The 13,213-nt window shown below is 32.8% G+C and overlaps 1 protein-coding gene across 1 annotated transcript; it reads left to right on the top strand.

The window, feature by feature from the left end:
- Window positions 1-7,840: 7,840 nt before the first annotated feature.
- On the top strand, window positions 7,841-10,817 carry LOC131857839 (receptor-like protein EIX2). Its single transcript, XM_059210589.1, has 3 exons — window positions 7,841-8,394; window positions 8,497-9,353; window positions 9,421-10,817. The coding sequence occupies exons 1-3, from the start codon at window positions 7,841-7,843 to the stop codon at window positions 10,815-10,817; spliced, it is 2,808 nt and encodes a 935-aa protein (XP_059066572.1).
- The last annotated feature ends 2,396 nt before the right edge of the window (window positions 10,818-13,213 follow it).

Below are 13,213 nucleotides of genomic sequence, written 5' to 3'. Positions count from 1 at the left end.
TGAAATAGCTTATAATTAAAAAGGCTTGAATAAAATGGATAACCAAATTCTCATCAAATGATAAGAAATAATATATCATAACAGAAATATAAATACCATCTCCATACCAAAGAGATAACATAAATAAAGAAACATATTTATTTAATCATTATCATATTAAACTCACATAATACTATTCTCATATTTAATAGTAACATAAGTGAATTATAACATATAGTTATATGATTATTTTAATAGCAATATTAATAGACATAATAAGTCTCATTAAATAATTCTATCAACTCAAAACATAAATAGAACCAGACACAATAAAAGACACGACATAACCTAGCAAAAATATCATGTGTCATATAATCAAGACCACTGACATAGGGTTTTGAATATTTCCTTTATGGCTATTGAAATAGGTAAACACATGACCTTAAACAATTGTCTTAATACGGGACAATGGTTAGAGCTAAGTCAATTTGATGCTTTATGTTATTTCCATTACAACAATTGGGGATTGTTAGGCATGCTTAGAATTGAGAGACCAGGGGGAGTTGATACCTTGTACTTGCATCCTACACAATAAAAATGAGGTATACCACATACATATGCATATATTTGGTAAATGAGAATAAACAAATCATATTCTACTCACAAATGAGTCATATTGTATCATCCCTTTCAAACCTTAACAGATGGATAAATATGATAACAATATTCTAATCTAATAAATAACATCAAATAACATTAGTACTCATTATCCTTCCCTAATAGTAGTACCTGCAACATGAGTTAGAATATTTCAATACATCATTGTAATAACATTATCATTAGACATCAATTTATCTTTAAACAATATCGAACTAGTCAAAATCCAATAAACTCTACTATCATCAATATATCTCATGTGCGTAACTCATCAATAACATCACCTAGTCTTGAAAGCATTAAATCGACATAGATAATCTACCATCATAAATCAAGTGAGTATGTGCACACATATACCTAACAAAGTATCGTATACATATAAAGAGCCAAATATAATCTATTTAACACAAAAGTAGAAAGGAATCGTGGAAAGGCACTATAATATCATTTTGTTCAACTTGCAACTTGCCCTCCTCAAGCAAACTCCGACTAAAATGATATCGCAGCTCAGCATGTTTGGTTCTATTATGAATTGCAACATTGTTAACTAAGAGAATAAGAATATTTCTATCATAGAAGAAATTGGAAAAATGTTGTTTGTACCCCAATTCAATCAACAACTTCTACAACCATATCATCTCCTTTCCTCCTTTAGTTAAAGAAATATATTTAGCTTGGACAATGGAGAGAACAATCACTTGTTGCAAATGGGAAACCAAAATGATTTTTCCCTAATAAAAGTGAAAAATAACTTGTAGTTGATCTTCATTTGTCCAAATCATTGACTGTATCAAAGTCAACAAAGCCTTATAGAAAAACATCTTTCCCACAAAAACACAAAATGTAGTTTGATGTGCCTTTCAAATACTATAATATCCAATTTACCATTGTCTAGTGAGTTTGACCTATCTATCTCATAAATATTCTTACTACTTTCAATGTATGGGTAATGTTGGGATGAGTGCAAACAATGGCATGTATGGGACTCGCACTGGTTGATAAATATGGAATACCTTTAATTTATTCTTACTTTTATTATTCCTAGGGGCATATTACAGAAGACAAATAAAATGATCAACAAGTGGAGTGATTATAGGCTTAGAACCCTTCATGTTGAATCTATCAAAAACCTTGTTAATATACTTCTCTTGTGACAAATTGATTTATTCTCTTCCTTCTATCCTTAATTATGGATATACTAAGTATAATTTCTTTGCCCATAAGTCCTTCACTATAAAATTATGATCTAAGTATTTCTTAAAATCATGAATAAATCTTATGCTATTGTTGGTTGCTAGCATATTGTCAAGATAGAGAAACAATAAAACAAACTCAATATTGGTCTGTACCTAGAAGTAGACATGTGGAACATATTCACATTGTTTGAAATTATGCTCATCCATGAAGGAAATAAGCTTGAGGTACCACTTTAATGAGGCTTCTTTAAGTCCATACAAACTTCTTAACCTACAATATAAATCATTTTTTCCTTGTTTATCAAAACCTTCATATTGGTGCATATATAGATCCTCTTTTATGTCACCATCAAGAAATATTGTCTTCACAACTAGTTATTCTTACAAAAGATCATAAATCATTGCTATGCTAAAAACTACTTAGATGGTGGTCATGTTTAGAACTGGTGAGAAAATTTCATTAAAATCAATTCCCTTTTTTTGATCTCTTCAACACCAATTTGGTTTGATAGAATTTCTTGCCTCCTTCCTGTTTTAACATATACACCCATTGAATCTTAAATTCTCTTCGATTGCATGGAACCTTGACTAGATCCCATGTATGATTGGTAATTAATGAGTTCAATTCCTCTTTCATTAAATCTATCCACTTTGCACTATAGATGAATTTTTAAGCATCTTTAAATTTTATTATTTTTTCTTGCTTAGAGATGAACAACTAATAATCTTCTAACTTGTTAGAGGTCGATGCTTCCAAGTGGACCTCCTTGATTGAGGATCTTGACTCTATGTATTTGTGAGTATTGGCTGTAAATTATCATTTATGCACCAATATTACTAACATTATTACTACTGTCACTATTTTTAACATGACTCTGTTCTATCACCAATTCACTTGAAGATGAATTGGATTTTAAATTGGAATATATTTTCTCCCTTTATTGTCCTTATATTACTTGTATTACTGCTATATCATATAACCTATGTATCACCAGGTGATTTATCACTCCTTACATCCCTATATTATTAGAGATTATGTTATATTGTAGACTTGAATGACCCTATGTATTACCAACATTATAATTTCTAGTATATTTTGGCACTAAGTTAGAGGACTAACTGAACTATGGCAGATTGAGATTGTTTGAGACACAAAAATGACAAGATAGATTGGACGGTAGAGACATTTTCAAGGCTTGCATAGCATTAGCATTATCCTTGCCAATTTTTATTATTGTTAGTATTGATAGATCAAATGGTAGAGGCTACATGGGGTTAGAATATAAAATGAATTATTTGGGATAATCTATAGGTTTATAAAATGCACGAGTTGATTGGATGACTTTTTCTTTGCATTAAAAACTTGTTCCAATCCTAACATAAAATAATTTGGAGGTGATCTTTAAGTGCTGAAAGGCCACAACTAGACAAATTGAGGCTTTGGTAGTGATTATGGTGGGTTAGAACTAAGTAGAAGTTGCATGGGATGATCATTCTCATGTAAAATAAAATGGGATAAATATAAAATATTATGGATAAAATGTTTGCAGGAATGCATTGTTGTAAGAAATTAATTTATTCTACAACTCTTGTTACAGTGGGTAGAGAGATGACTTATGTGGCTCTTACTTGATTTTGTATAGAGATAGAATTTATAGGGGGTGGGTACTAGATATGGGAATTCAAATTGCATCCATTTATTAGTTCTTGTGTAGATATATCATTTCCAATTGTAACTTTTGATAAAGGAACACATTCCTTTGTTTGCATCTCTTGTGCTTGAAGACTTGGGAAATATTTCTCATTAAATATGACATCCTTATTATGAACTATCTATTTTTCAAGTGGATTCCACAACTGGAAACCATACTATTCCTCACTATAGCCTATTAAAATGCACCATTTATATTTGCGATCCAATTTCATTCTCTTCTACTTGGGAATGTGACCAAATGCATCATAAACTAAGACCTATAGATGACCATAGGAAATTCACCTTCCCTACTATCTCTCGTCTAGAATATCAAAAGGTAATCAAGATGAAGGGCGTTGATAGGTCAAATAAACTATTATATATTAATTGCCTCAATCAAAAATTGTTTTCTCAACACAACATTAGATATCATACTTTGACGTCTCTCTAAAATCATTCGCTTCAACCTCTTAGACACAAAATTTACTTGAGGGGTGAAAAGAACTATTTTAATCCTTAAGATTCTATTATATACATAAAATAAAAAATTATTTAAATAAAAATTCTCCCCCATTATTTCTTTTTAAACATTTCATTTTTTTGTCGCTTTGATTTCAACTATGGGTTTGAAAGTTTAAAATATTGAAAAGACTTCAAATTTTCTATTGAACATATAACTCCACACTTTTCATCTACACCAATATAGGTTATCTCTATAGGACCAAATAGATTTGAATGCATGATCTCCAAGGGCATTGTCTTATTATCATGTTTGGTCTTTGAGAAAGCTAGTCCACCTTTATTTTTCATAGACACTATCCTCAAACAAATCCAAATCAATGAATTTAAAATATATTTAATTTTTTTATTAGGATTAAAATAGGTTTTGAAGGGACTTGAAACCCCTTACATCATATTTTGAAAGGACCTAAAACCTTCTATTATTAGAAAGAATCCAGAACCCCTAAAAAGAACACTGCAAAAAAATACATCAAAGACTAACAACAAGCAACAAACAACCAAGAAAAAGAAAATAGGCACCAAAGAACTAACTAAAACATCCAAAAGGCCTAAGACATTAAACAAGAGCCCTCATAAGGACAAAGATAGAGGGTTTTCCCATGCTCCCATAAACTAAACGATGGGTTTTGCAAGGTTTTTATAACCTATGATTTTTTAGTAAAGGGATATTTTAGGGTCCCTTAACCATAACAATGGGTTTTGAAAAGGATCCCATAACCTTCACTTCCAGTAAAAAATAGAAAAGATACAATAAATTTGTTAGAAAACTAGGTTTTAGAAAGGTGCCCAAAACCTTTGACTAGTGCTGAAACACAAACTTGTCATACACCAAGAAAAAAAATGCCATCAATCTCTCCGCCTCCATATGATAAAATTGAAAAAAAAAGGGAAGAAAGGTGATGAAAGTAGCAAGCCAACATCCCACCAAAACCAAGGAAATTAAAGCCCCCATGAATCTCCTTCCAACATCACACACCAAGCCACTCTCCACCTCAATAGAGGAGCCATCTACCTCTATTGGATTAGGTAAGAGAATAAAATGAAAGAATATAAGCCAAATCTAGAAGTTGATCCCTTTTAAGTATGATTTTAAGTCACCTCTTGTTCATATGCCTAAGCTTATGCCAAAGTTTTGTTCAAGTATCCACAATCGCCATTGTATCCCCAAATTCAATAAGGATCTCTTAAAATATAAAGTTTCACACTTGCTACCTCTTGCAACCACTAAGGCTCATTTAGACACCTTGCAAGAGTTTAAAGAAAAAGTGATGCTACATCATTGAGCATTAAGCTTTCCTATGAAAATTAGGTTCCCTTTGAGTTTAGGAACATATCTCGCATCCTTTACGAATATTTTATTTTTATTATTTAAGTGCAGCATCACATTTTCCAACTATCTTGCATGGTTCATTGTCACCTAGATACACTTTACGAAGTTTTCCTTCTTGATAGTTTTTGAAAGCTTCCTAGCTTGAATTTGTATGAAAACCCAGAAATCTATTGTAGTTTTACTTATTGATAAGACTAGAGAACCTTCATCTTGTTCACATGTAGTGTTGAATTTGTTATCTTCTCATTAACTCCACACTTTTTATATGAATAATAATTATTTTGGGTGTGTCCTTCTTTGTCAGAAAAATAATGATCTTTATTTCTTCCCCTTAACATCATTCATTCTAAAGATTTTGATCTTCATCTATAGTTAGTTCTACCTATATATTGATTTTTCCCTATACTATCAAAAATTAAGGGATCACTCAACAAGACCATCCTTGATTTTTTCTCTTCATGTCTTTCATAAAGAGACTTATGACAACGTCACCAAATTTGAGTACTCTTTTTCTAAAGGTTGAAATGTTGATTGTCATCATCACGTGTTCCTACTTATATGGTAGTGAACACAACAACAAGATGGCTTTGATTTCATCATCCAAATTTATGTTGATAGACATTAATTGGCTAGTTAAAGTATTGAATTTGTTGAGATGATTTGGCATGTTCCAACCTTCATCTTCAAATTATACAATTTTTTCATGAGATAAACTTTATTATAAATGGAATCCCTCTCATACATATTAGATAATTTGTCCCGCAAACCTTTCAATGTCTTCTCAATTGAGATATTAAGTAAAGCATTGCTTGATAGAGAGAGAATTGTTTCTTTTTTCCTTTTATCCAATTTATCCTACTCCTCATCAACCATAATTTTCATCTTATTGTCTTTCCCTTCCAACCCAAGTGAAATATTTCCTCTAATCACTAATGGTTCCATCTACATCTTCCATAATCCAAAATTTTGCCCAAAAAATTTCTGATTTTGTACTTATCTACTTCTCATTTTTTCATGGAAAGAGAAGATAAAACAACTTAGAAATAGAATTATATAGGACACATAACACAAATTTATAGTGGTTCACCAATATGGTTACATCAACTTTGAATTAGATGAAATCTCTTATTAATATCAATATTTTGCACACAATAGTAGTAGCTTTAATTATGCAATGATAATTGAATAATAAGATTACCCATACAACCTTGAGCATGAAGGTGCCTCATGGAGACTCATTATCCAACAAGAATGTATTGTATCTAGTTTTTAAGGTATAATTTTAGAAATAAACTCTTAATTTTTCTATAGAAAGGTTTGTAAATTCACCACAAAAAAAGTATAACAATCTAGGCAATTTTTTCATGTTGAAAACAAAATTTTAGAAGATGACAATATAATTTCTACATACCATTTTTTTACAAGGAGACTTATTTTTCTTGTCAATATGATTTTTAAAAAAAGTTGTTGAAATCAGATAAGTATCAAGAATAGTATAAAAACTAGCTCTTAATAAATTTAGGGGATTATAGTCAGTATTAAGTAGAAAATTATGTATATTAAACTATGAAATTATTTAAGTAGGCAATGCTATTTTCAAATTATAAATATATATCAAATATGAATAAAAGAAAAAATAATTTATTAAATTAAAAAAAAATCAAATTGAAGATATAAAAATATCAAAAATAATCAAAAAACAATATACAAAACTACTTAAATATTTTGTTTTACCTAACTTTAATCATTAATAAGATTAAACATTTAATCAAATTCAACCTACATATTAAGCTCAATTTTTTAGTTAGATTTACTTTATTATTAATTAATTTAAGAAACATACCTATTATAAATACAATCTACTTCAAATAAGATACACATGTAAAGACTACAAATGTTTTTGATATTATTATAATAAAAATGAAAATATTCATAGACATCATACAAAAGATATCAAAGAAAAGTCCTTCTTAAAACCTTCCATGCATAGAAGAATATTCTTTTCTATTATTAAATATTATAAAAAAATTAATTTGACACTTGAATATATTAATATTAATCACCTTATATTCAGGTTTATTATACCATTAGAGATTAGAGAACCAAACCCATACAAATTTGTCATACATAGAAAAATGTCAAATATAACCGTCCAAATAATATTTGATCTAATACAAGTTAGAATAAAATTTTAAATCTCTAGTATTTGAGGTGAAGACTAAATTCCTCTTAATAGCTCAACTACAATGAAAGGACCCTATTAAATACCATCACGAAAATACATTTTTAAAACAACAGTTGATGAGAAATGTGTGGCAGAATTTATAAAATAATAGACCTCTAATAATAATGTCCCCATCTTTTAGTGGAAGAAAAGTCTCTAGTAAATTCTGCCCGTATGAATTTTATTTATATATAAAATGTAAACCACACTCGTTACGCCATACGAACTTGCATAAAATCATGTCTTTCATTTCGTTTTGTATTGCTCTAAGCTTGGCCTTGGGTATTGGTGTGATAATTGATTTACCATATATCAGTGGATGCAGAGATGATGAAAGAAAATATCTGCTCGATTTCAGAGGAGGCCTAAACGATTCCTATGGTAGATTAAGCACATGGCGCGGATACAATTGTTGCGCGTGGGAGGGAATTGTTTGTGACCACCAAACAATTCATGTTATTCAACTTGATCTCAAAAACCCTCATCATAAGGGAGATGATCATCGTTATCAAGTAAACCACCAGTGGAGGGGGAAGATTCATCCATCTTTGTTTAATCTGCAACATCTGCGCCACCTGGATTTAAGCTGGAATGACTTCCAAGGCATTGCTATACCTCCACTGTTAGGAAGGCTCAAGAGGCTTACTTTTCTTAGCCTGGCTTATGCTAGGTTTGAGGGTGAGATCCCTCTAGAGCTGGGAAATTTGTCAGCCTTACAACATCTTGATCTGTCAGACTATTACAAATTGCATTCTTCAGAGTATCACAAGAAATGGAGACTGAAGAGTTCAAGGTTTGATGAATTAGTCAGAAATTTGAGAAACTTGGAATACCTCGCAATGAAGAGGGTGAACCTAGAAAAGGCGTCTCACAACTGAGGCGACTCTGTCTCCAGGCTCTCAAAACTTAGATTGATTTACCTGTCTGCATGTGGTCTTTCAGGAAGTATTCCTTCACTTCTAAACCTTACCCATTTATCCCAGCTCCATCTTCGATATAACTCCTTTCCATTCCAAGTACCGTCCTGGTTACAGAATGTCTCATCCTTGGTTTCACTTGATCTCACTGACTGTGATCTCACTGGTTCCATCCCTTCCGATTTCTTGCACGAAGCTTCAAGTCTGAGCAATCTTTGTTTGAGAAAAAACAGTCTACAAGGAGTAATTCCTGCTTCCATTGCAAACTTTTCGAAACTTGAGACACTCGATCTCTCCGACAATCAGTTCACGGGGGTTATACCCATATATGGATCTCCACCGAGGCAACCGTCTAGTCTTTCAATGATTGATCTTGAATTTAACAATTTGAAGGCCAGAATACCAGACTGTGTTGGCAGGCTTTCCTCTCTCCAATATATGGATCTCATGAGAAATCAACTAAATGGTGATATCCCAAACTCTTTGGGTAAGCTCTCTATATTAAGTTGCCTTAACTTAGACGATAATCAGGTGTCTGGAGCAATACTAAATTCATTTTCAGAGCTTGTTGGATTGGAAGTACTGTCGCTTTCTTCCAACAATTTAACAGGCGTTGTTTCTATTTCTATGTTCCATAATTTGACTCAACTTCGTATACTCCAGTTATCTAGAAATCAGCTGACTATCAACATTCCTTCAAGCTGGGTTCCACAGTTTTCTCATCTGGAGTACCTGGGATTAAGCTCTTGTAATATTGAAGGAAATTTTCCAGCATTTCTGTCTACTCAATATTTACTAGAAGATTTGGACCTGTCAGATAACAGAATTCGGAGAGGTGTTCCTACTTGGCTTAAGGATCTTACTAAGCTGAGGATGCTTAATCTTTTCAAATAACCAACTAGGAGGCTTTCTGCCCCCATTCAACTACAGTAATTTTGAATTGGTGGCCTTGCATAATAATAGCTTTCACGGCCCTATTTCAGCTCTTTCATTTTATGGATTCACATTGGATTTGTCACATAACAAGTTTAATGGTTCTATTCCTGCTACAATCTTTCCATACAACTATTTGTCCCTGTCCGCAAATAATCTGAGTGGAGGTATTCCGTATTCAATGTGTAAAATTGAAAATGAGTTGATGATTTTGGATTTGTCAGACAACAAACTAAGTGATGTGATTTCTGCAGATCTGGGGAGATGTTCGTCTCTTGTAATTTTAAATTTGGCTCAAAATGATTTCCAAGGTGAGATACCAGAGGAGGTAGGAAATCTGACTCAACTCCAGACATTAAACCTCAATGGAAACAATTTGCAAGGTGTTATTTCTCCATCTACTGCAAATTGTGCATATATTGAGGTACTGGACATAGGAAATAACAGGTTTGAAGGGAGGATCCCAATTTGGTTTGGAAAGATGAAATATTTACAAATACTCAGCTTGACAAATAATAAGCTTGAGGGTAGTATTCCATCCGAGTTGTTTGAGCTAAAGAGTCTTCAGGTCTTAGATTTATCTCATAACAATATATCAGGAAGTATCCCTGAAAGTTTAGAAATGGTCCATGCTATGATAAGTCAATCACAGAGTTTTGAAATGCAACGTCTTGATGTATCAGACGGTTTTTTGACTGAAGCCAATACATACATCTATCACTCAGTACTCTTTGTGGATCAAATAACGCTCTGGATTAAAGGAACGGCACGTCGATATCAAAAAATATGGAGATCATTCAAAGTTATGGACTTGTCACATAACAAGCTCCGGGGTAGCATTCCTCCGAAAATGGGACTTCTCCAGGGCCTAGTTGCTCTGAATATTTCAAACAACAACATCAGTGGCTCAATTCCGAAATCCTTTGGACAGATGGTTAGCCTGGAGTCTCTGGATCTTTCAGGAAACATGTTATCAGGGAAGATTCCCCAAGAGCTTGTAAGTCTCACTTTCCTTTCTGTCTTGAATCTTTCATACAACATGCTTTCTGGATTAATTCCGCAGGGTTATCAGTTTTCAACGTTTGAAGATTCTTCATTTCTTGGGAACCCCAAAATTATGGGGCCTCCCCTCGAAAATAGAACACAGAGCTCTAGTTTTGGTGAAAGAGGTCGCCAGGTAGAGTTGAATAATACAGTTATTGCAAATGATACAGATAAAATGGATCGATGGTGGGCAGTGACAGTGGGGTTATGTTACGGGATGGGATTTGCTAGTGTGATTGCAGTGTTGTGTTTTCACATAGAATGGAGGTACAGATGCTTTGCTTTGCTGGATGCTGTTGTGGCTTATCTTTGTGAGCGTTGAAAACCCTACCTGTTTGCTATCTATTGTTGCCTGACATGCATTAAGTAATTTGTTGAGTTTATAATGGTGTTAGTTGTAAAGTGTTTTCCGGAGTTGAGACATATATAATGCTGTATTCTACTATGGTAGGGTATTTAAATGCTGGAAATACAAATTATGTTGTTTAAAGTCAAGTTTATAGTGAAGATTTTAATTTATATCTAATCAATGTAATTTGAAATGAAGTCTACCATGTAATATCCAATTTTTATCCGTAATCTTTATGAGTACATCATTTTTCCACTGTACTGTCTTAATGTATTGGAGAGGGTTATAATACATGCGGTTTTCAATTTTGGTCAAAATAGAAAATGGTAGGCGCTGCCCGAGCAATTTATGAGCATTGTTTACTACTCAAAAATATATTGTTAGCAGTAACGACCTACAATTTTGTCAGTTTCTAAAATCTTGAAATTTATAAAGCTGTACTAGCTCTAACAAGTTAATCTCTCTTTCAGTTGCATTCTGTTTGAATTACTTAAAATTCCAATTATAAAATCAACGATGTGGCCCCTTCAAGATAATCATTCCCGACGTTCAATTTTAGCTTTAGGCATAGAGAAGGAGCTGTATGCTGAAACAAGCTTGAAGCTAAATTAGTTGAAGGGTAGACATTATGGTTTTCATAAGACAAAGACTTTTTATTATTTCACTTTCATCTAAAAATTATTTCTTCAAAGAATTTCTTTAATTAGAACATGACAGACACAAAATAAACAAACATACATATATCACACATATATACATATCTACTTTATATAAACATAAAAAAAATATTCATACACACATTGTGCTATGAGATGGGCTACCTCCTGATTTAGATTAGAAAAAATTGTAAAACCATGTTCATGATATACATCATGCCCCCAGGTAGTTCATAGATCCTATCTATCTTGGGGAGAGCATAAGTTCCCATTCATGCTTAACTGAGCCTCAAAGGCTTCAAAATTCCTAGTTTCAACGTCTTCCCTATAGAGGACAAGAGCCATCTCAGTCACGTGACCTCTCCAAATAGAGTTGGCCTAAAAATGCCAACAATAATCTTTTATCTTGGCTGAGTAGGGGTGGCGGACAACTTCCATCAAACTGTCCCCATTGTTCCTTAAAACTAGAATGTGAACAAAGGAGATCTCCACAAGAGATTCCCCCATAACTTGAATGATATTTTAGGATAAAGCCTAGTAAATCCACCCGTCAAGGCACATGCCCATCTACCTAGAAATCGATATCAACAACCAATTGATGATTACGTCCTATGTAGGTTCCTCCCACAGGTGAAAGAGAGGGCCAATTTTCTTCTTCTTACATTGCTCCTAAAACCTACACCTCACGCCCATGGTGATCAATTCTTTGATATTGATGCTATGTCGAAGGCAGCTCTTGAGACGGATAAATATTTAAAATTTACTGAGCCCGATGTAGAAAATACTAAAGAAGATAATTTTATTCCCCAATGCGCAGTTGTTGCACACAGAGGAATAATAAAAGATAAGTTCAAAAGGACATTGTATATAGTTGTGTGTTTTATACAAGCCACGAGCCAAGCTAAATTAGCATAACTCAATGGGCGAGGAAGGGGGTCGAACTAATCGCCTCCCCGATCCAACATTAGGTGTCCAACATGCCATCATTGAGAAGAATTATGAGGAGGGTATCCCATCTATTCGAGTTAGTGTCAATAGAATTCATATTTTCTGTTTCGATTTCAGATTAGCCAAGAAATATACAACGTTGCTTTCTTATGTAACGATGGGAAATAGAATTCACAACTTTATTCATGCAAACAGAACTAAACCTCTTTCAAATGATTACATTTACAAGGAGAATGGAGTCACTTGGCTAAATCTCAAATCTGATTGAAAAGACTGAGCACAAGTTGAATTCAATAATCTTTGAGTTGAGTTAAAAATGAACTATGGAAATAATATAAATTGTGTTAAGTTTTTATAGTTCAAAAGGTGTGGTTGTGGAAGTTGCTTAAGTGCAGCTTGTCTTGATTGTTCAATAGGAGAATATTTTTCTATTTTGTAAATAGAACATTTCCTAGAATTGTGAGGTTTACACCAAGACCATTTTTATGTGTGGATAGTTTTAGTTATGTAAGACAAGTTTCCTTTCTCTTGCTTCATGTAAGGAAAGTTCCAATTTGCATCATGCAAGGAAAGTTTCTCTTAGGATGTGTTTCATGAGGAAAGTTTCACTTCTCTTGCATAGTTGATGTTTTCATCAAGACGACTATATATGTAAGATTGCTATAGCAACTAAGATTGTATTCGAAAGAAAATTTTTCTCTAGAAGATGAATAGAAGATTCAACATTTGTAGTGGTTTCCCTACATTGGGGTTTCCTGGGTATAT

The sequence above is a fragment of the Cryptomeria japonica genome, chromosome 8, assembly GCF_030272615.1.
Source record: "Cryptomeria japonica chromosome 8, Sugi_1.0, whole genome shotgun sequence".
Lineage (NCBI taxonomy): Eukaryota > Viridiplantae > Streptophyta > Pinopsida > Cupressales > Cupressaceae > Cryptomeria > Cryptomeria japonica.
This window is presented reverse-complemented; position numbering and strand designations above follow the sequence as displayed.